The 23,591-nt window shown below is 51.2% G+C and overlaps 1 protein-coding gene across 1 annotated transcript; it reads left to right on the forward strand.

Moving 5' to 3' along the window:
* The first annotated feature begins 832 nt into the window (after positions 1–832).
* SMPDL3B (sphingomyelin phosphodiesterase acid like 3B) lies at positions 833–23,500 on the forward strand. Its single transcript, XM_045859755.1, has 8 exons — positions 833–1,035; positions 11,496–11,709; positions 15,360–15,457; positions 17,380–17,523; positions 18,533–18,705; positions 20,072–20,252; positions 20,342–20,475; positions 22,913–23,500. Exons 1-8 carry the CDS (start codon positions 975–977, stop codon positions 23,276–23,278), a joined length of 1,371 nt encoding a protein of 456 aa, XP_045715711.1. The 5' UTR covers positions 833–974; the 3' UTR covers positions 23,279–23,500.
* The last annotated feature ends 91 nt before the right edge of the window (positions 23,501–23,591 follow it).

Genomic DNA, 23,591 nt, shown 5'->3' on the forward strand with positions numbered 1-23,591 from the left:
CACCCCACACTGGGGACCTGGTTCACAACCCAGGCATGTGCCCTGACTGGGAATTGAACCTGTGACCTTTGAGTTCACAGGCCAGCACTCAATTTACTGAGCCACAGCAGCCAAGGCCTATATTCGATACTTTCTTTTTTTTATTTAAATCATTTTTATTTTTCAATTAGAGTTCACATACAATATTATATTAGTTGCAAGTGTACATCCCAGTGATTAGATGTCACATAACTTACTAAGTGATCATCTTGATAAATCTAGTACCTCCCTATCTTGAGGGCAGAGTCTGCCCTGGGTCACCTCCATCTCCCCAGGACATGGTTCTCGGCATGAATGAATGAATGTCTCTTAGTCTTGGTTCATTTGTGGTTGAACCGCTGTAGCCCCCACTAGCAGCTAAGTTCCTCTTACGGCAAAGACCTGTCACATTATACGGGCTTGTTCTGCCGGAGAGGCAGCATAAAAACTGCAAGGGTTAATGACATTTGCCTCTCAGTGACTGGGGTTGGGTGAGTTTCCTGGGGAATCCAGCTGCTGGCTGGACTGACATGTACTGAGGAACTGGTGGCACCGGTGCTATTTTCTTTTTCTTTTTAAAAACATTTTATTTATTTTTAGAGAGAGGGGAAACACGATATGTGAGAGAAACACATACCACCAGTGGCCTCCCTCATGAGCCCCCATCTGGGGACCAGGCCCGCAAGCCGGGTGTGTGAGCTTCACTTCTCAGGCACAATGCCCAACCCACTGAGTCATGTCAGTACGTGATAGGCGCTATTTTCTGACTCAGAATCCAAAGGCCTAGCTCACACCCTTCTGGGCAACAGAAGAAAAGCCAGAGGAGCTAGATGCCTTACAAGCCTGAGGACACCAGATAAACAGACAGAAAGCTCTCCTTGGGAACTGGCCGCCAAGACCTCGTTAGGAAGCTTGCGGCGAGAACATAGCTCCTGGAGAACCTCACGTCTCCTAGGATGAGGTTGCTCCTGCCACTGATTTTCCTGGCCCACTGGGGAGTGGCCAGGGCTGAACCAGGTAGGCGCTGCAAATGCCTGTGATGTCTTTGTTTTGTACCATGAACTCAGGATCAAGGTTGCTGGAGGCTGCTCACAGAAAGCTGGTGGTGCTGCTAAAAATAACAAGGCAGGGAGCTGCGCATGGAGGCCAGGTGGGGGAGTTAGTAGGCTGTTCGGGTGCTGTCTGATCCTGAAGATTGTAAGTGGAGGTGACAGCTGGCCAGGGGAGGGACAATGACTTTGCTAAGAGGTGTTGAGGCATAAAAGCCAGCCAGCTGGTAGAGGGAGAAGCTGGCAGGAAGATTCGTGAATTCATTCAGCAAATATTGGTTGAGGGCCTTCTATGGGAAACCGAAAAAGGCGGCATTCATGCTGCCTGTCACCCACCAGACCCCATAAGCAGAGACAGGGACTGAATCTCTCTGGGTGCTTTGTTCAGATGGCCGGCGACCTGAGAAGACGGTGGGTTTGTACCCTAACAGGCCGTCTTCAGTTCCATTTTAAAATCTCCGTTTTTAAAAGGAGAACAAAGTGTAGGTAATAATGAGTTTGGAATTCAAGGAAAAGTTCATTAGATTTAAAACCTGCAGCATTCTCACCGTGGGCAGTTGTCTTTAGCTGTGTCCTGGGCAGTGGCTGTCTCGCCCTGGAGGACAATGACTCAGACACCACCTGGCTGGCTTGCCGTCCTCCTGAGGCACAGAGGTGGAACTGCTTGTGGTCTCCTGGAGTCAAGGCGGGTTATACCCTTAGTTCCTGGAACAGTAGCTTTTACGTGCTTTGATTACCAAACTTATTAGCTATTACCTAAACTAAAATTTCCCAACTTTCGAGTCCCCCATCATGTGCACCACAAGCTATGCCAGGAACCAGAAAAGAAAACAAACAAAGCCCCAGCCCTCCTGAAGCATTCCTTCATCTGGGAAGAAGCAAACCAAAAGGCACAGCAAAATACCTAGCATCCCAGGAGACAACAAGTTTTACGGAAAACAATGAAGCAGAGTAAAGGGAGGGGGAGGGGTGGCCAGAGAAGAGCTGCCTAATGAAGTGACAGCTGAGCGAGGACCTGAGGCAGGGAGGGGAAGAGCGATGTGGACATCTGGAGAAGAACATTCCAGTAAGAGAGGATGGAAAGTGCACAGGCCCTGAGCTGGACACACGGGAGAGTGTGAGGATGAGCGTGGCCGGGGCAGAGTGGGCGGGGCGGGCGGTAGAGGTCAGGGAACCCCGGGGGTGGGGCAGGAGGCTGCCAGCAGTTCCTGTATAAACTTGGAGGCATTTTGAGTCAGAAATGGGACATCATCAGAAGGTTTTAGGCAGAGCTGTGATGTGATTGGATGAGCGTATATTTAAAAGGAACCTCAGGCCATTGTACTGAGAAGAGGCAGGGGGATTAACTCTTGTTGGTTTGCCTGAGACTTTCCTAATTTTATTTTATCTTAAGACTTTATTTATTTATTTATTTATTTATTTATTTATTTATTTTTAGAGAGTGGGGGAGGGAGAGAGAAAAAGAAAGAGAGAAACATCAATTGGTTGCCTCTCACATGCCCCCAACCGGGGACCTGGCCTGCAACCCAGGTGTGTGCCCTGACTGGGAATTGAACTGGTAACTCGTCAGTACACAGGCTGGCGCTCAGTCCACTGACCCACACCAGCCAGGGCACTTTCCTAATTTTAGCACTTCAGGTTTGGCGTGTGGATGCTCCTGAAGTCCTGGGCAAACTGAGACACTCGGTCACCCTGGCAAAGGAGAAGCAGCCAAACCAGCAGGAAGACTGTTACCACCATCCGATGAGACAGGATGGTGGCTCGGCCTGGGGTGGCAGGGTAGGAGGTGGTGGAAGATGGTCTGATTCTGGTTTTTTGTTTGTTTATTTTTTCTTTTTGTTCTTTCTGATTCTGAACAAGACTTGTTGACAGGTGCTGGGAGTGAGAGAAGAGGGTTCCAGGGTGGTCCCAAAGTTTAGTCTTGGCAACTGGAAGGACAGGGTTGTCATTTGCTGAGATTCGGGAGGAGGAGAGGTTTGATTTGGGATACGTCCAGTCTGGGATGCCTGTTGGAGGGTTAAGTGTCCATGCGGTTAGAGGGGAGTCAGTGGGAGGGCTGCACCTGGAGTTTTCTTTAGGCTTCGAGATCGCCCTGCTCTGGAGTCCTTTGAATGGAGTCTTAGGGATGACCCAGCACCCTTCCTGCGACTGCAGAAACTGAGGCTGAGAGGGAAAGGACTGGCTCAGGGTTCTGCTTGCTGCTTGTCCCTTTGGAGCTCAGCCCTGGTCAGTCCTCCGGTCACCCACTTTCTCAGACCCTTTTCAGGAGCAGCTGGGAGCCCGGGAAAGTGCTCTGCCAATGTGGCCAGGCCTCTCAGTGAGGAGGGGACGGGAGGCGGTGGCAGCAGACCAGAGCGAAATGCTCTGGAAGCACCCAGATCCAAAAGCTGTGACTTAAAGGTGGAAATACCTCTGGAGCAAGCCCTGACAGGATGTGTCCTCCTTCCACTGGGAGGCAGACACCCAGCTCCCCCTGGGGGACTCAGAGCCCCACCAGTCTGACCGAAGGCTTAGGAATCATTGAACAACTCTTCCACTCCCTCACTCGTTCTCTCACTCTTGCACTTTTAAGATTTTATTTATTTATTTGTAGAGAGAGGGGAGGCAGGGAAAAGAGCAGGAGAGAAATATCAATGTGTGAGAGAAACATGGATCGGCTGACTCTCACACATGCCCCAACCGGGAACCTAACCTGCAACCCAGGCCTGTGCCCTGACCAGCGATTGAACCAGTGACCTTTCGGTTTGCAGGAGGACGCCCAACCAACGGAGCCACACCTGTCAGGGCACTCTCTCACTTTTAAATAAAGTTTTCTTAAAAATCCAAGTGCCAATGAGCAACTCTCCCAGCCCAGGGTCTTAGTGATTAAAAAGAATTTCTCCTCCCTCCAAATGCACTGAGGTGCCATTGCAGCATTTTCATAACACTCACAGAAAGTGCTAACGGCAGTAACAGACTAGCTAAGTAGATGAGGGTAAAGTCTCCTGGTGGAAAAGATTCAGGACAACACAGCAGGGTTGAAAACAATAAGTAACATTCACTAAATACTTATTATGTGCCTCACACTGCTGCAATTTCTGTGTAACACCCTCACAACAGCCTCGTGAAGTCGGGATTATCAAGGAAACTGAGCCTCAGCGAGAAGTTAAGCGACTAGCCAAGGTTACCCATCTAGTCGATGCCTGAGTCCGGACCTGAGCTGGGGCTGTACAATTCCAGCCTGTTTTAAATAATGTGACGTCAAAGCAAACACACACTCAGGAAAATAGCCACAAAGAGCTGACACTGGTTCATTGAGTGGTCACGATGGGCTGTGCTCGTGCTAGGTGCTCGGTCTATGTTCTCTTTTTAAGCCCGTTTGAAACACGAAATGAAAAGCTCATTTGATTTTTCTAGTCCCTGTGAAGCAGTTTCTATTACCAGTACATCCATTTTGCGGATGAGGAAAATGAGACTCGGGGGGCGGGACGCGACAGCTGCCCAGGATTCCAACGCTTGGAAGCGGCAGGACCAAGTCTGTACTGTGGACCTTAAACAAACAGCCAGATACTTCTCCAGCAACCTAGGTTTATTCAGGACGTGTGGTCTGATGGCGAACTACAGCCAGTCCAGAGAACCGAGGCCGGGAACGGTTCTCTTACAGGGGAAAGGAGCGTTTCCCGAGGACGGCTGTGAACAAGGAGTCCATTAGAGGAAACTGGTAGTTGAAGCGTAGTGGCTTTTCATTGGCTGAGTGGTTGCCAGGCCAGAAAACAATCCTCCTCCTTCGGGCTGGAGTAGTGGAGTAAAAAACACCGTCCTGTTGGCGATGGAAAGTAAGGAGGTAATTGACAGAGTGTTAGGGTATGAGAGCACCCGCTACAGGCCCTCCCACCTCCAGTTTAAATGAGGTTTCTGTTTATCAATCTTCACAGCACTCAGTTGCATCATGTCCTTGACTTATTCTCTTGGTATGATTTTTTAAAGACTTTATTTATTTATGTTTTGAGAGAAGGGGAGGGAGAGAGAAAGAGGGAGAGAAACATTTATGTGTGAGAGAAACATTCATTGGTTGCCTCTCACACACCCCCACCAGGGGACCTGGCTCTCAACCCAGGCATGAGCCCTGACTGGGAATCGAACTGGCAACCTTTCAGTTTGCAGGCTGGCGCTCAACCCACTGAGCCACACCAGCCAGGGCAGGATGATGGTTTTCATGGGGACTATTTTATTTTCTCCAAACTTTCTGATACGCATTTATAATTTTATAATTTAAAAACACAATTAAATTTTAAAATAATTCCACAGCACCTCTAAGATTTTACAGAATCTGAGTCTCTTTTAGAAGTGCCAGAGAACTCTGAAACACCCAATCAGATAGCAATCAAACCTGCTTTGCAAAAAAAACTGTAGAGTTTCTACCCTCATTTTCCTTAGCCAAGAGCTCGGGTCGGGCACCAACTTGCCGGCTCTTTCCCTCCTCCCACACACATGCTATGCAACACGGCATTATCCTTCAGCTTCTAATTGCACAAAATGGACAAGAGTTTTCAGCGTGGGTCAGTGTGGGAGAAAAATGTTTCCCTCCAGAATGATAAGCCTGCCTCACGGGGCTGTCGTGAGGAAAGGGCAATCCATGTAGCTAACACAAGGGGCCAGTAAACGCTGGATTTTACAAGTGAACCCCCAGTGTTTTGGGGGGGCCTTAATTTATGGAGGAGGAATAACGATGGAAGTGCTTGGGGTTATTGCCTAGTGTCAAAAACAAAGGACTGAAATGGGAACCAAGGTCATTCCATGGTGGGCATTATACACATAACAAAGTCACGGAATCACAGAGGGTTAGAACTGGGGGGCCTTCAGATAACCCTTGCTCTGCCCTCGGATCACACTTGAGGAAGCAAAGGCACCGGAGAAGGAAACCTGAGGCCCGAGGGACGGGGTGGCCGGGGGAATGCGCACTGCTGCCGGCTTGTCAGGCCCGCTGCCAGGCACTCTGTATGGGATTTCTCCTTTCATCCTCACCTCCACCCTTTGCTACCCACATTGCTATCCCCATTGTACAGATAAGGAAAACTGAGGCTCAACTGAGGAAACCTCTTGCTCAAGTTGCCACTGTCTGTGTGGAGGAACCAAGATTGAAAAAAAAATTTTCCTGGTTCCAAATTTCATTCATGCTCTTTCAAAAACAACCCCTCAGGCTAGAAAACCTAGGTCTGACCTTTTACTATCTATATGACCTTGAGTCTCTATTTGACTACCTATAATATAGGGATAAGAGTGGAGGAGAGATTAAATGTGATAGTTAAGTGAAGTCACACACATACACGGTAAAGCTCTGTAAAAGTTTAAGGGACCATTTTTTTTAATATCCAAGGTCGCACTACTAGCTAGTGCATTGCATAGTATGGTGCATTGTGATCATTTTTTCCACATTTTTTTGTTGTTGTTCAAGTACAGGTGTCTCCATTTCCCCCCCACTCCTTCCCTCCATGATCATTTTTTAAATCATGATCAAAATGGTTACCGTAATAGAATGTATTTCATTCTATTGTCCTGAGGTTTCATGGCTAGAGAGTTTGGCACAGCATCTTGCATTCAGTAGGTGCTAAATAAATGGCAGGTGTCTTTCTGCCTTTTTTTTCTCTGACCATAAGCAAAGTCACTTTTTGGCCAGTTTAAGGCCTTCCTGGGCTGTAGGAATGATTTTTGTGAGTCCCCCACACCGTCACAAATCACAGTAAAAGGTTCTTACATTATATGTGGTTTTTAACTAAATTTTTAATATTTAATATTGCTTTTGAAATGATTTCTTAATTTTGATGGCTTTACCCCCAAACTTTGGAGCCAAAGCATTTCTTCAGATCTCAGACACGTCATGGGCCTTACAAAGCTACTGGGCCCTAGGCCCTGCGTCTGCCGTCCCCAGTGGACAAGGAGGCCCTGTGGCCCCTCTTGTGGGGGAGAAACAGGGCCAGCAGACTGTTCTGCCTGCCCAGGGACAGGGAGCAGAGCTGAGCTGTCGAAATTAAAGCTAAAGGGTGCGCTGTGCCCACCGGCCCTGTACTGGACAAGAGCTATCTAGAAGGAGACAATGTCTGTCTTCACATTGTTCTGCTGCAGATGTCCTGTCCCTGGACCTGCACCTTACCTGCAGAGGACAGCAGCTGAGGGGACAGTGGGACAAGCAGGGGAAGGGTGCAGTCACTCCCCCAGGTCGCATCTCTCTCCTGTGGCCAAAGGGGAACTTGCAGAATCTCCCAGAGACCAAATTCAGAGTAACTGCTGCTTTGCATTGCTGAGTGCTTTTGCATTATCTCCTATTGTCTCCTTTCAACCCTCACAATGACCTGAAGAGGTGACAGGGTGCTGTTGTCCCCATTTTACAGGCAAGGAACACTGTAGTACAGAGTAAGTTGCCCATGTTCACACAGCTACTGGGTGGTGGAGCTGGAATTCCAACCCAGGTCTGTGCCCTCAAGTACTCATTGTACTGGATACCAAATTTACTCACATTCCCAATAATTAGTGAATAATAATGACCGCTTAGTATACCTGTTCTTAAAACTCAAGAAATACATGAATACTACTTATTTTAAAAGATCACAGCAGTATGAATATATATAGTCTCTTAACTTTTTTAAAAGAGTTTATTTATTTATTTTAGAGAGGAGAAAGGAGGAAGAGAGGGAGAGAAATACCAGCGTGTGGTTACCTCTCACATGCCCCACTGGGGACCTGGCCCGCCACCCAGGCATGTGCCCTGGCTGGGAATCGGACTGGTAACCCCTTGGCTTGCAGGCCAGCACTCAATCCACTGAGTCACATGAGCCAGGGCTCAAGCCTCACCTTTAATGAGATCCCCAGGTGAGGGGTCTGCACACAGGAAAGTTTGAGAAGCTGTAGTCTAAAAGGTGAAGTGTGAAAGGGCCCAGTTCCCCACACCCTCCCAGGCTCTCTCCTGCCCCAGAGGAAATTGCCAAGGACAGTGGTGTGGGGACATTCTTTTTTCTACAAGCCCTTTCTCCTTTACACTTTCATTTGATGCTCAGGCCAGGTGTCCAACACCCCCAGGCTCAGCAAGGCCACCTGCTTGCCCAGAGTCCTCAGCCAGCTCGTGGAAGAGCCTGAATTAGAAATCAGGTCACCTGCCTCTCTGTCCTCAGTTCTCGTGCCCACCCCCTTCTCCATGATGTGGCAGTTGAAGCTTAATTCCTCACAGTCGGTGACGATTTCCACAGATGCCTATGGCTCCTCTTCTTTTATGGGTAACATAAGTGTATTATAAAAGCCACCTTCTGGGGGCTCTGAGTCAACATTATGTCTCAGCTTGGGAGTCAGAGAGAGAGGTCTGGGTTTGAGCCTCAGCTTCCTCATCTGGTAAATGGGCGTGAGAATCCCACCTCACGGGCAGAGAATGGCTGAAAGGGTGAAATGAGACAAGCAGGTAAAGGGCACCTAGCCAAACTTCTTTGAGTGCTAATCCTCCTCCTCACAGCCTTGCTTCTTCATTGAATATATACGAGTATATTCGGGCACCTCCCACATCCTAGGCACTATATTAGGTGCCGAGGACACAGATCAACATTATATAGGCTTCGTGTTCTTATGAAGCTGACACTGTAGACAGGGAAGATGGGTGATAAACAAGCCAACTAGATGATTTCACCTGTGAGAGTGTCCTGAAGAAAATAAAACTAAGGGAGCCCCGGCTGGTATAGCTCATGGACTGAGCGCAGGCTGCGCACCAGAGTTGCTGGTTCAATTCCCAGTCAGGGCATATGCCTGGGTTGCGGGCCATGTCCCCAGGAGGAGGCACAAGAGAGGCAACTACACACTGATGTTTCTCTTCCTCTTTCTCTCTCCTTTCCCCTCTCTAAAAATAAATAAAATTAAAAAAATAAAATTGAGGAAAGCAATAAATAGTGACCAGATGGTTGGGGGAAGTGACACTTGAGAAAAGGTAGTCACGGAAGGCTTCTCTGGGGAGGTGACCTTTTTACTGAGGCCTGAATGAGGAGGAGAAAGCAGCCTTGTGATGACCTGGGGAGGACTGAGGAAGGCAGTGGAGGAACCGCAGAGGCCTAATGAGGAGAACGATTGGGGTGAGCAGGGCCAAGCACCAGGTGAGGCCTCTGTGAGCTACTTCCACAATGAGGAGACTGGAGCTCAATGAGGAGGTGGAGCCCCCTGCCTGGCCCTCTGGCCCTCTGTGCTCTTCTTTCTAGTATCCAGGCCTCCCATGGAGTCAGGCCTTCAGACACACACACGTCACAAGACATGCGGAGAGGCTGGGAGGAGTTCCAGGTCCACACACTGACTAGACCAGAGCTTGCAGGAAAAGGAAAACTGCTGACACTTGAGCCTCTGTCAGTGGACAAGGAGTTTCTGAAGTGGAGAAACACCAGTTGAATATTTCGAGGGATGACGTCTATGGGCAGGACTGCTCACTGTTTGTGGTTAGTTGGGAAAGAGCCTGCCCGAGGCAGGGGCGCGGCCCCTGCCGCAGTCTTCAGAGAGGAGGGCAGGGGGCGCTCACTGCAGCCCACCTGGCCAGCCTGCTCTCAGGCTCGGAAGTGGCAGTGACCCACTGAGTCTCAGTGCAGGGGCTTGGGAAAGCCACCAACCCTGTTCACTTACTAGTGGAAATGGGGCAGTTTTTGTTCCATAGGAGTAAAATAAATGTATTAGTGATCACAATTTGTGTGAAAATGTTTAATTCTTCCCATTATAAGCAAGGGCTCTCAGTTTGGGTAAAAAATAAAAATGCAGGCATAGACAGTCTACAAGAAGACTTTTCTAAGCCCTGTCTGGGTGGGTCAGTTGGCCTGAGCATCCACCCAATATGCCAAGGGTAAGGGTTCAATCCCTGGTCAGGGCACATGAAGGAATCAACTGACGAATGCATAAATGAAACAACAAATTGATCTATCTCTCTCCCTCTTCCCCCCTCCTCTCTCTCCCTTCCTGTCTCCCTCTAAAGTCAATTTTTAAAAAGTTGCATCTAAAATAAAGTTGCTGGTGTTCTCCCCTTAGCAAACACACCTTCCTGGGAGAGGATGGGGAGCCATAGGATCCCCCTGACATTTTCCATGGGATCTTGGGCATGCTGACCTTTGACCCTGGTTTTCTTATCTGCACAATGGGGGTGATGATCAATGACACTTCCAGGGCTGTGGTGAGGATGACTACATAATGATCTTGGGAGGGGTAAGGATTTGCTTGGCCAGTCATTTGCAGCTTAACGTGAACAAGTGTCTGCTTCTTTCTTGAGACCGGTTTTAGATCCAGAGCGCTGGGCGAAAGCTCAGAGGCATCTGGGGGGACAAGTCAAGAAGTGAGAATCAGGGGCCAGGCTTTGCCTTCCGGCCTGTCCTGGAGCCACACTGAATGCCCGGTGGCTTGGGGGTGCGCTGGCCACCCAACCCTGAAAACAACAGAAGCCCAGGCCCCAGCCCGGTTTCCTGAGATTGGGCACGCATTGACTGTTGGCTGTGAGTGACACAGGAAGTGAAGGCGGAAGGGAGTGGAGGGTGAGGAAATCCCAGGCCTCACCCTTGTTGTAGCCGGAAACACGGGATTCAGGGCAGAGGCCGTTCGACCCTCTTCAATTAACATCAGTGAAACGATGCACATCGGTGCTGGGTGCAGATGCTGAATCCACTCCATGTGGCCTGTTTCTTTAGATTCCCTTCTCTCTATTGTTCCAAGAGATTTTTGGCATTTCAGCCTCATGTGGTTTGGAGCTGAGACCAGGTTTCGGTCAACACTTCAGTGACCAGGATCGCTGCCACCTGCTTGAGCTACCACCCTGCACCCGGAAACACCGAGTACGCCCCCAGGGCAGACTCACAGGAGAGAGTCAGCCCAGTCTGAAATTACGTTCCATCTTTTCTGGTCTAGCATTTTCAAACTCTGTTTCCACACCTATTCCCCAGGCTTTTGATGGTATTAATTAGCAAGACCTTCCATTTGGTGTAGAAGCCTTTTCCCAGGGCAGACTTCTGTGTGTATTTCCCTCCAGCAGGATAAGACATGGCTCTCAGTACGGACTCAGAGAGGCGAGGTGACTTGCCCAGAGCCGCACAGCTGGCATGTGGCTCTAGAGCCTGAGGGCTTAACCCTGACCTCCCACCTCTGCTTTAAGGCAAGCACTTTTCTTAGAATTTCCACAGGCTTCTTGAGGGTCACACTTCAGCCCAATCCCTCACGCTGACGCTGTGGTGGGGAGAGGGAGAGAACCTTGTCAAAGGCCCCAGGCTAGGGACAGAGAGCTAAGCCCGTGCTCCGCTCCACTCACTGCTCCCCTGGGCAAATACCGTGGCCCATTTCTTCCGGACCCTTTCACCTGCGCAACCTCCCCTGCTCCAGCCCAGGGTTCCCCCAGGCTGCCTGCCCATCTGGGCTTGGGGGGGCCCAGCACTGAGGAGGGTCTCCTTTCCCCTGCAGGGAAGTTCTGGCACATCTCTGACCTGCACGTCGACCCTGATTACAAAGTATCTGAAGACCCCTTCCAGGTATGCCCATCGGCTGGCTCCCAGGCGGTGCCCAACTCGGGCCCCTGGGGTGACTACCTCTGTGACTCTCCCTGGGTCCTCATCAACTCCTCCATCCACGCCATGAAGGAGATCGAGCCGGAGCCAGACTTCATCCTCTGGACAGGGTGAGAGCCGTCATGACAGCTACGCGCCACCGGGTTTTTGCTGTGTGCTGCCTGCCGCCTGGCACCTTCCCGCACTGTCTCCTCAGTCCTCGCTTGAAGCTCAAAGGGACCCTGGGTGTGGCGGACCCAAAGTCTGTGCCCTCAACCGCCTGGTCTCCTGGCCTCAGCGGAAAGCAGGAGGACTCCCAAATGTTAAGTTGTGGGGCGAATATTGCAGCCACTCCGACTGGGCTTTAGGCACCACAAGCCCTAGGGATCCAAATGCAGGGGTGGGAGAGCGTAGGAGGGCTGAGCATGGTCTGGCGTTGGGGCCACGTGGCCTGGTCAGCTGCAGGCCAGCGTCGGGCTGCCCTGGCCCTAGGGCGTTCTCCATGGTCAGAGCGCTGCTCTGTGTGAAGAGAGCTTGAGGGGTGATTCCCGCTCAGCCAGAGCCTCCACTTCTGCCTCCCATCCTTGGAAGTGAGTTCTCCTGTTGCAGAACAGACCTGGCAGGGTGGGGGGAACGATATACTATTACTAAAAGGACCCCCCTTTTCTCCGGGGGTTCCCCCCACCGTACTAGGTTTGTTTTGCCCGCCGCCAGAGGAAGTACATCTGTTAATGCTAGAGATTGGTGAAAAGGAAAGGAATTATTTATTTAAAAGTTATACACACTTAGAGTAATGACTTAATGTCTTCATTAAAATACTAAAGTTCTTTAGAATACCCACAAACGCACACAGTCCTTCCTTCTCCCCTTTGCCCAGTCTGGGAGACCATATCTCAGGAAAAAAAGTAGAAGTCCGTGGTTCAAGCAGCCCCTCAGTTCTGGCACCATCTGCTGTGTCACCTCCACAATCTCTGCGTGGTCCCAACCTCTTCCCAAGCCATGTGGTGAATTCTCTCCTGCCACAGCCACGTGGTCCCAACTCCTCCAAATCCTCATAGTCCTGTCCTGGTATAGCTACCACGCCTGGGTTTAAATACCCACGCGGATCTTCCTCTGCAGCCCCATTTCCGACTCCTCCCACAATCAGTTACACCTGCCAGCATTCCTGCACCCTTCCAGCTTTACTGGGCTGCCATAGTAAGTCCGGGCAGGCGTGGCCCCATGGCATGGAGCCAATCATCTTCAAGCTCTCACATAGGTGCTGTAACCAGGGGGAGTTTCTTCCCAGTTACACCCTGGGTTGAAGTCCCTCCCAACCCCCTGGCTCAAAGCATGGCCACAGCTATTTAACATATCTATGAAGCCAGTTAAAGGTTATAGACATGGTAAACAACCATGACAGAAGTTAGCTGCAAAGCTGTTGCTGTACAACACAGCTCCCAATGGCCCTGCTCCACATGTCCCATCCCCCAGCTCAGACTGGTGGGGGTGAGGACATCCAATATATATTGTTTTCTAATATTTCCTGGACACCCTGAGTTCCGGACCCCATTACAAATCCCCATTTTCCCGCCCCCCCCCCCACCACTTGGCTGTACCCTGTTACACTCCGACTTCGCTCAGCACTCGCTGTCCTCATCACTCGGCTCCTTCTCTCCTTCCCGTGGCCAGCCTGGGGCAGACCATGGGAACTGTGACAATGTAGACCCCAAGTTGCCTTCAAGGAGCTCACAGCCTTGTGGGTGACACAGACAAGCCCACCGACTAGTATATCCCAGAGATGAGAGCGGCACGCTGGGGGGGAGGTGGGGAATTCAGAGGGCACCTGACTCCAGCTGGGAGGACTAGGGAGGATTTCCTGCAAGAAGTGGCGAACCTGTGAGCTGGTGAGGAAGGCTGGCAGGAGCTCTGACTTCTTGCTCCCTCTTCCAGCCTCAGGGGACACCTCAAAAGGCAGGATCCAACTGTGATGCCCCCTCAGTGTGACAAGGGAGTGAGTAGGAATGACCACAGATGGACCCAGTGGGGAGGGGCAAGGCTGGACACTTCAGAAATGTGATAGTGTCTCAGGCTTCTCTGGGCTCAGACATCAACCTAAGATGAGTGTGACCTTTAGGCCATGAACCTGATTGGACTCCTGCTCCTGAGAGTGCTCTTCATGGGGGAGCCTCTGAATTCTCCAAGAAGGGGCCCTTGGAAAAAGCTGTGACATTCTGAAAGATGTGGTCACTTTGGGGAAAGTGCTGCTTTGTGAAATTCATGACCTTTTCACAGAAGCGTGATTTTTCTGGGAAATCTCTGGGACCTTGCAGAGATCTATGGCATCGTATGAGACAACCTCTGGGACTTTCAGTAATTCTTCAGTCTAAGAAATTTGACTTCCGCCCTGGCTGGTGTAGCTCAATGGATTGAGCACAAGCCTGTGCACCAAGGGGTCGCTGGTTTGATTCCCAGTCAGGGCACCTGCCTGGGTTGCAGGCCATATCCCCAGGATGGAGTGTGCTAGAGGCAACCATACATTGATGTTTCACTCCCTCTCTTTAAAAAAAAAAAGAAAGAAAGAAATTTGACTTCCTAGGGAGAATTGCAACCTTTTGGGGGAACAATATGTAGAGATTGGATGCGTTTTCTATCAGACAGATTTAGATCCTCCAAACTAGAAAAAAAAAAATTGTCCCAATGTCTGAATTTCTGGCTTGTCCCCAGGGAGGACTGGGCTACAATGCTCCTCTTTCTGCCCAGAGAGGGTGTCAGAGTCACAGTGGGTGTGACTCTGGCTCTGAAGCTGCCTGGGTTCAAATCCTCACTCCACCACTTTCTAGTAGCATACACTTACAGCAGAATTCCTCACCTTTCTGTACCTTGGTTTCTTTATCTGCCAAATGGGAACAATAATAGAACCTGTGCTGTGGGCATATTATGAAGAACAAATTAGTGGCTATGGGTACAGTGCACAGAAAACAGCCGGCACAAAGTAGGCGGTGGTGAGCTGCTAGCAGCTGTATCAGTACCATTAAGTTTATTACCTTCCCCGGGACAGTGTGGGTGGGCGGAGCTCCCTTGCTCTGTGGGGTCCAGCAGTCCCTAAGGCTTCAGCTTGTTGGGGCTCCTCCTCCAAAGCTCACCTTCCCCCATTCTCCTCCCATTCTCCCCCCTCACTGTGCATTTCTAAGGTGGATACAGCAATTTAGGTCCGTCAGATGGGGAAGGGGGCACCATTACATACATGGTCCTGAGTCAGCTCTAGATTCTGCCATAGAGTGGATCTGAACTCCGTGCTCTGGAGCCAGCTCCAGAGTTCTTCAACACCTTGGAGAACGGAGAACTCATACAGGTTCTCCACTCAGAGTGCCCTGCAGGCTTGCAGATGGCACTGGAACTCTGGAGCTTACCTCTGAATGATATTAGTCACATCCTAGCAGCTGCTATTCCACATTTTATATATATATATTCTACATTTCATATATATATATATAAAATCATCCCCTTTATTGAAGTCCACACATTCTCCATAAGGTACCATTATCACCCATTTCACAGGTGAGCTAATGAGGGCTCAGAGAGGTTAAACAACCAGCCCAGGGACCCACAGCAGGTCAGTGGCATAGCACGGGTTTGAACTCTGTCCTGTGTGACACCCAGCTTGAGCCTGGCCATACCTTTCAGTGGATGTCTGAGGCCCAGTTCTATGGCCTCTTTTCTCACAGCAGAGCGTCCCCCCACTTTTCTTGTCCCCCATCCTGAGCTGCCAGCACCAAACTGGCCTGGTGGTATTTTGCAGTGATGACACACCTCACGTACCCAATGAGAGGCTGGGAGAGGAGGCCGTGCTGGACATCGTGGAACACCTGACCATGCTCATCAGAGAGGCCTTTCCAGGTAAGACCCTGCCATCGGCCCCCCACCTCATTTCCTGAACCCCAGGTGGCGCCTGGCACCATGAGACAATAGTAGCAAGATGCAGAGGAATGGCCTTCATTTGTTGACAACGACAGCTGTGGTAAAGGTCCCATGCCAGGCACTTCACAGCCATTGTTTCTCATCTTCTAACAAACCTGCAAAGAACATGAGAGCTCACTGGCTACACACAGAAAATGCCTGGCATTCCACTGCCTCCTGCCCTGTCTGCCTAACACCAGACTCTCACTGCCCCTTCTCAAGGCATCCACGGTTATACACAGGCTTCAGCCCTGGGGAAGTCTCACACGGGCTCATGCATAGCCCCGTGTCCTGCTGTGTCCCTGGAGTTGCCAGCCACAGCCTTCAAACCACCCTAGCTGCTAGGACTTCTGGGAGATGCTGATTTCTAGCCAAGGTGCTATTTCTTGGTGCTTCCCAGACCTTCCTTCAGAACTTAGGAGCCCAAGGGGACTGTGAGTGATTGCGGCTGCAGCCCTATGACATTTGACGGGGAGAATGGGGTCTACGTGAATACTGGCACCTGCCCAGAGGGCAGCTGTGAGGATTAGATAAGGAAATCCGATCACTCATGTGGTCAATCAGCAAATATTTATTTAGCATCTACTATGGGAGACCCAAGTCCAGGGGTGGGGGACATTGTGACCTCATGGAACTTGTAAGGAGCTTCTAACGGTGCCTGGCACACAGGGGCAGCAAAACGTGGGAGAGATTCTCTCCCTTCTCATCTGCCCTTGAGATTCCAGAAATTTGTTGCGGGGGGGCGTGGTTTAAATGGATCTTTAATCGCTGCTGGCATTTACTTTAGAGAGCTCAGGTTCTTCCAGGCAGTGACACTGATGGCTTCCTGCTGTGTGAGCAATTCCTGGTGGGAATTCCACAACCTGCTCCACCTGCTCCTTTGGCAGAGCTCTCAGCATTTCCAGACCTAGCAGCTCTGCAGGACGAAGGGTTTGTCGGAGACACTTCCCCAAGTGGGAATTGGAGGCCTCAGCCTCTTTCCTCATTAAGTCGAGGTCACTCCCTGGAGTGAGCCAAGCTCATAAGGGCAAGGCCCTTCCCTGAAGTCAGAGGAATTTTTTGTTTGTCGTCAAATATTTACTGAGCAACTACTACCTGCCAGACGCAGTGGTAAAATAAAATCAGGAATGAAGCTACTGACAGGAGGAAATGAGTCTGAGGGGCTCCCCTCCATTCCCCTTCTTGGGCCAGATCACAGGCCACTTCCTCAGGGAGGCCTCCCCTGACTCCACCCCCATCCCTGACACACACACATCTCCACGGCGAGTGGCTTTTCCCTTTTGGTGACAGCCCACACACCTTTCATTACCCAATGCTTGTCAACCCTACGGCCCTGCAAGGCCTCTGGGACTGGGACTGGGTGCCTGTCACCGGGTCTACATGTTGGCACAGACGAGGTGCTCAGTAAACACTCTCGATTCCTCAGTGGGTGAAACTCCTAAGGCCTTGAGGAGTGAACCAGACCTCTCCCCTAACAGTAAGGTGGCTCTGCACTCGACGAGAACAAGGGACATTAATTACCAAGGGGCTGATGAGGGATCTGAATATTATTTAGATCTTCTAGCTTTCTCCTTCTCATCGGCTGATGCTTCCTCTCTGACTGGGAAAGTCTGCTGGGAATGGGGGTGGGGTCCAAGGTCACAGAACTCACTGCTCTTCGTCCCCCAGTCTGAGTCAAGTTCAACCAGGTTCTATTAAATGAGGTTTTCAGCTTATCTCTGTCTTTTCCTCCCCGCGGATCTTCCCTCTTCCCCCTTCCCCCTTCTCCATTAGCTCTGATGACACCGGCCAACTGAAAAGGACTAACAGCTCCACCAAGCGCTTTCATGTATATATTTTTATGTTTCTCCTTGCCCTCCCAGATACTAAAGTATATGCTGCTTTGGGAAATCATGACTTTCACCCCAAAAACCAGTTGCCGGCAGGGAGCAACAATATCTACAATCAGGTAGCAGAACTGTGGAGACCCTGGCTCAGTAATGAATCCATCGCTCTCTTCAAAGGAGGTACTAATACCATTTGCTACTACACACACTTATTACCTAGCAAGGTCTGATCTAATCCGTCTTCACGATACCCCCCTTTTATAGATAAGGAGACTGAGACTTAAAGGTACCAAGTCACTTGGCCAAGGTCACCCAGCGTAGAGGAGGTGGACTTGGGAGCAGAATCCAGGGCTGACTCCCATACTCTTAACCCCATGGCACTAATGAGGATCAAAAGTGAATATTTACCGAGCATTTACTGTGTTCCAGGCACTACCCTCAGTGCGTTACTAGACTTCTAGCAAAAAACCTAGGAGAGGGCAGTTCAAGTTCAATTCAGTTCAAGCAGGGTTTCTCGACCTTGTCACCGCTGGCCTTTGGGCCGGCCCGTCTGTGCTGTGGGAGCTGTGCTGTGCACTGTGGGATGGTTAGCAGCACCCCGACCTCTTCTCACGAGATACCAGTAACACCCCCATTGCAATCACCAAAGAACATCTCTAGACATTGCCAAATGTTCCCTGGGGGACAAAATCACCTGGTTGAGGACAACTGATCCAAAGACACTGCTAGCCCAAGGTAACCCTGACCTACTCTGTTCCCTTTCCTCAGTCCCCTGCTGCCAGGGCTCCCCATGGGTCACACTAAGCCGGAAGCCTGTGGCCCAGAAGCCCGCTCATTTAGTTCACACAGATCAGCTCCTGGGGCACAGAGCTGAGTGGGGAAGGGTGGACGGTGCATCAGGAGGGGTAAACACACTTCATTGTCATTGCCATTATACAGATGAGGAAACTGAGACACAGAGAAGTTAAGCAACTTTCCTAAGTTGCACAGCTAATAAGTGGTAGAGCCAGGACTTAAACCTAGGCAGCCTGGCTCCAGAGCCTTTGGCATTAATCCTTGATGCTCTTTTTATGGGGAAGCTGGGAAGGGAGGATCAAGGGAGGGATAAGGTGGCAGAGTGAAGTAAAGGGGGCAGAGTGTGTCAGAGGCAGAGGACCCCTTCATGTTTTCTGTGGCTGTGATGTCCTAGGTGCATTCTATACTGAGATGTTGCCAGGGCCGAGGAGGACTGGGCGAATTGTGGTCCTCAACACCAATCTGTACTACAGCAACAATGAGCAGACGGCCAGCATGGCTGACCCTGGCCAGCAGTTCCAGTGGCTGGAAGATGTGCTCAGCAACGCGTCCAGAGCTGGGGAAATGGTGAGGGCTCCTACCTCTTCCCCTCCCACTCCGGAGTCACTTCCTGAACAAGTCTCCCACCTCAGCACAAATTCATCCCCTCTCTCGAGATGCGAGATGCGCACATCACAGAGGGTCTTCATCAGCCCGGCACCAGGAAGGGTTTCTCCCACCCTCAGAACAGCCTGTGAGGCTGGGCCTCCAAAGCCCATTGCAGATGCGAGGCTCCCGAGGGGCAGTGACGATCTCAAGTCACACAACAAGTAGTGGAGCCGAGGCCAGAAGCCCAGTCTTCAGGCTGCAAGTCCAGTGCCCTTTCTATTCTTTTTTCTTTTTTAAATTAAATTTATTTATTTTTACAGAGGGGAAGAGAGGGAGAAAGAGAGGGAGAGAAACATCAGTGCGTGGTTGCCTCCCGAGCACCCCCTAATGGGGCCCTGGCCCACAACCCAGGCATGTGCCCTGACTGGGAATCGAACTGACGACTGTTTGTTTCTCAGGCCAGCGCTCAATCCACTGAGCCACACCAGCCAGGGCCAGTGCTCTTTCCATTACTGCCACACTCCATGCCTGCAGCCTTGCTGTGGGCTAGACCTCAAGGGGATGCCCTGCCCTTGAGGTGTGTCCACCTAGTCTGCGGGGCTGGCAGCTCCCCGAGGACTGGTTGGTCCTGTGTCTCGTTTGCTTGAGTCCCTGCACTAAACAACAGCACATTTCAGCAGGATCTCACAGCTGGTGCTTCTGAGCACTCACTGTGGATGATCTCATTTAACTCTCCAAGCTCCTCTGGTTAGTTGCTATTCCTGGTGAAAAAACTGAAGCTCAGAGCAGAAACCCAATGCTGGTGTCCAAGCTGTAGTTTGACTTGAAGTTCACGCTCCTCGCTGTCCTCTCCCTCACCATCACTCTACCTCTCGCACTGGTGGCCAAGGGCCCAGGTACTGCTAGCTGAGCGACTCAAGGAACGTAAGGCGTGGTCACACATTAACACACAGCACGTGCTACACAGTCATTCAAGGGAAGTTTAGCCACAGCGCCCGAGTTCTCCGAGAGGCCAGTCTGTGAGGATCGGCAAGGTTTCACAGGGAGGTGCTCTTTGAGCTGGGTCTGAAGTCTGACTAGGACTTGCAGAAGCGAACGTGAGAAGTGTGCTCCAGGTGGTGACACAGCCTGGGCAAAGCCACAGAGGGTGGGGAAGCACGTGTGCATGCGTTACTGGGCACGGGGACTACTGGAACCTGCCCGGGAGAAGGCAAGCACAGGACTGCGGGAGAAGGTACGTCTGCGCCTGTCTGCGTGCCTCTGGGGAGGTGGGCATGTTCTGAGAGGTGGAAATGAAGGGGCGGGGAGGCCGTCTCTGAGCCGCTCCTGGCCCCCTTCCTCACAGGTGTACATTATTGGCCACGTGCCCCCTGGGTTCTTTGAGAAGACACGGAACAAGGCGTGGTTCCGGGAGGTCTTCAATGAGAAGTACCTCAAGGTGATCCAGAAGCACCACCGGGTCATCGCAGGGCAGTTCTTCGGGCACCACCACACCGACAGCTTTCGGATGTTCTACGACGACGCAGGTACTCAGCCTGGAGGGCGCCTGCCGGCCAGCCGGCCAGCCCCCTCCTCTTGTCAGCCTGCCTCAGTCCCGCTGTCTCTCTCCTGGAAGGTGCCCCCATCAGTGCCATGTTCCTGACCCCCGGGGTCACCCCGTGGAAAACCACACTACCTGGAGTAGTCAACGGGGCCAACAATCCAGGCATCCGGGTGTTCGAATACGACCGAGCCACACTGAGCCTGCAGGTCAGAAGCCCTGGGTCTGCGGGGGCTCGAGGAGGAGAGAGGGCGGGAACTGAGTGCGTCACCACATTCCCTCTTTCCCAGCTAATCCGCACTCTAATGGCCACTGAACCTCAGGAAGGGCAAGGTCTGTCCACCCTTACAGAGCTCAGGATCAGATCCCTGGAGGTATCTCCAAATCCTGCCACCAAATCAGGTCCTGTCGTCTTCCTCATACCCCGCTTTGCCCTGGAGCATTGTCACGGCCTCCTCCCCGATTTCTCTGCCTCCAGCACTGCCCTGCAGTAGCCCCTCTGCCACGGACTACAGAAAGGACTAATCTTTCCAAAGCACTTCTCTCTCTCTCTCTCTCTCTCTGCTCATGAATCTTCAATGGCTCCCCAGTGTCCCCAAGGTGAAACGGATCTCCCCGGCCTGGTAGTCGAGCATGCGCTCTGGCCCACGTCTGTCTTCTCTGCACTGATTATGCTGCAGCTGATGCAGGTCCCTAGCTCAGCAAGCACCCCCTTGCCTCCTGAGATGTGCTTGTGACTGTCGAAATGACAAAGAGATATCATTCCTTAATTTATTCAACAAAATGTATTAGCTGTCAGCCATGCGCCAGGCCCTGGGCCAAGCTCAGGAGATACCTAAGTGCACATGAACAGCCACTGCTCCCCTGGAGCTGGCATGCTTACAGGAGACAGCCAGTAAACGAATGAGTTAAAGTAAGGCATGGACAAGAGCTACGGAGAAAAGAGAACAGAGAAGAAGAGTATGAGTGTGCGCGCGCACGTGTGCTGTTAAGATAGTTGTGGCAGGGAAGTGTCACTGATAGGATGACATTTCAATTCTGAGTAAATTGACAGATTGAGCATCTGGGGAAAGTGGAGGCAGAGCCGGTCAAAGGCCCTGCGGTGGAAATGTGCCTGGTGTGTTAGGAGAAGAGCAAGACGCCAGTGTGGCCACAGAGGAGGGCACAGGAGGGAGCGGGAGGGATGAGGTTAGATCTCGTAGGCCTCTGGATGTGGAAGGTTTGGTGTGGAAGAATTAAATAGGCTGACTTATAAAATGTACAAAATCATCAGGTCTGCCATGCAGAGAACAGGCTGCAGGGGCCAAGAACGGAAACAGGAGGACGAGTTAGGAGGTGACTACACTAGCCATGGAGAGGTGATGGTGATGTGGGCCAGAGCAGTAGCTGTCGGGTGGTGAGAAGTGCCAGATCCTGGGAGTAGTCTGAAGGCAGAGCAGACGGGATTTGCTGGTAGGCTGGATGAGTGGGGTGAGAGAAGGAGCGATTGAGGAGGACCCCCAGGCTTTGGTCTGAAAACCTGGAAGGATGAAGTTGCCATCGCCTGAAACGGGGTCACTGCGGGAGAAGCAGGGTTTGGAGGGAAGATAAGAAATCTGGTTTGGGACCTGTTCACTTCAGGATGTCTAAATGACGTCCAAGTGAAAATGCCGAGAGAGGAGGAGGAAGCTGGGTGTTCGAGCTGGAGCTCCAGGAAGATGTGGGTACTGAGATTTAAACTGAGAGTTGAGAAAGGCCCCTGAAAACCACAAACTGGATGTGATAACCTAGGTTCCCGATTCTGGAATAAATAGGGATGAGAGGAGGTCTGAGAATTTTTAAGAGTACGGCCTCTTGTCTCCATGGGCGCTCAGAGGGCCTTAGCGAGAGGATCATTCCCTCCTCCCTGCTGCATCCCACCCCACCAACATGCCTCACATCCTCCTCAGGGAGGGAGTCAGACAGACCTGGGTTTGAATCCCGCCTCCACCACTCACCAGCTTTTTGACCTCCTTGGGCCTCCTTTGTTTCATTTCCAATGGGAGGCAGGAAGTTACCATACATAGTGGCAACTCCTCTTTCCCCCTCCCCCCTAGTGACCTGAAGCAGATCTACAAATTTAAGTGGGAAGCGTTGGACAGATAAATCCTTAAGGATAGATTCTAGTCCTGAAGATGCACCTGAGTCCTAGGGATCTTGGGTGTATCCCAAGCCTCCAGGCAACCACAATTCTATAACCTCTCTCAGCCAGGTACTCCATCCTACTTCTTTTAAGTTGCTTTTTATCCATTTATTCTCTAAACATTTACTGAGCATCTTATGTACTGGGGAGCTTGTGGGACACAAAATGCACAGGCCATGGGGCAAACCACCTGGTTTCACTCCTGCCTTGGCCACTGAACACCTGTAGGCCCCTGGCCAAAGGAATCAACCTCTTTAGGACTCGGTTTCCTCATCTGTGAAATGGCAATAATAAAGTTACCTCAGCAGATTCAATCAGATGTCTGCCACACATGCACACACAGACCTCGTAAGTATTACATGCTCATTAACTAATAGTAGTCATTTTTACGGATATATAGCATCTGGGGGCAAGGAGGAGGTGTGGGATGGGAGGCAGCCGCAGGCATTTGCTCACGGCCAACCCGTCTGGTGTCCTATCTCTAGGACATGGTGACTTACTTCATGAACTTGAGCCAGGCTAACCAGCAAGGGTCAGCGCGCTGGGAACTCGAGTACCGGCTGACGGAGGCCTACGGGGTGCCCAACGCAAGCGTCAGCTCCATGCACGCGGCGCTGGGCCGCATCGCCAGAGACCAGGGCACACTGCAGCGCTACTATGTCTACAATTCGGTCAGCTACGACAAAAGGGTCTGCAGTGAGGCGTGCCGCGACGAACACGTGTGTGCGATGCGCGAGGTGGCCTTTGACGCGTACACCGCCTGCCTGCGAGCCCTCGGGACTGCTCCGACGTGCTCGCTCCCGCTCCTGCTGGCGGCGCTGTTCGGCCTGTGCGCGCTGCTCGGGCGGTGACCTTGGGCGCCGCCTAACGGATCGCTGGGTTCGCCTTCCTCTGGGTAAATTGGAGCCCGCGCCACTCACTGAGGTCTGGACTTTTCCAGTTTCCCGACGTCCACAGAGTGGAGGATGGGATAGCCAGGACACGAAATGCAGCCCAAAGACCCTACCGCAAGCACATTTCTTCCAAGTTTCACGTTTTTTATGTAAAAAAAAAAAAGCTCATTATGCATCTTATTTTGTGTATTATCCTTTCGCTATGTAAATAATGTTTAAAGCAACTCCCTCGCAGTTATCAAACGTCCTTCCGCGGATAATGGGAGTAAAA

The sequence above is a fragment of the Phyllostomus hastatus genome, unplaced genomic scaffold (assembly GCF_019186645.2).
Source record: "Phyllostomus hastatus isolate PE091 unplaced genomic scaffold, TTU_PhHast_1.1 phas_scaffold_182, whole genome shotgun sequence".
Classification (NCBI taxonomy): Eukaryota; Metazoa; Chordata; class Mammalia; order Chiroptera; family Phyllostomidae; genus Phyllostomus; species Phyllostomus hastatus.

Coding starts and splice junctions, on each gene's coding strand:
- SMPDL3B (XM_045859755.1), top strand. CDS start 975: ATGAGGTTGCTCCTGCCACTGATTTTCCTGGCCCACTGGGGAGTGGCC. Junction 11,710..15,359: donor GACTTCATCCTCTGGACAGG/GTGAGAGCCGTC, acceptor GGTATTTTGCAG/TGATGACACACCTCACGTAC. Junction 18,706..20,071: donor CGTCCAGAGCTGGGGAAATG/GTGAGGGCTCCT, acceptor CCTTCCTCACAG/GTGTACATTATTGGCCACGT.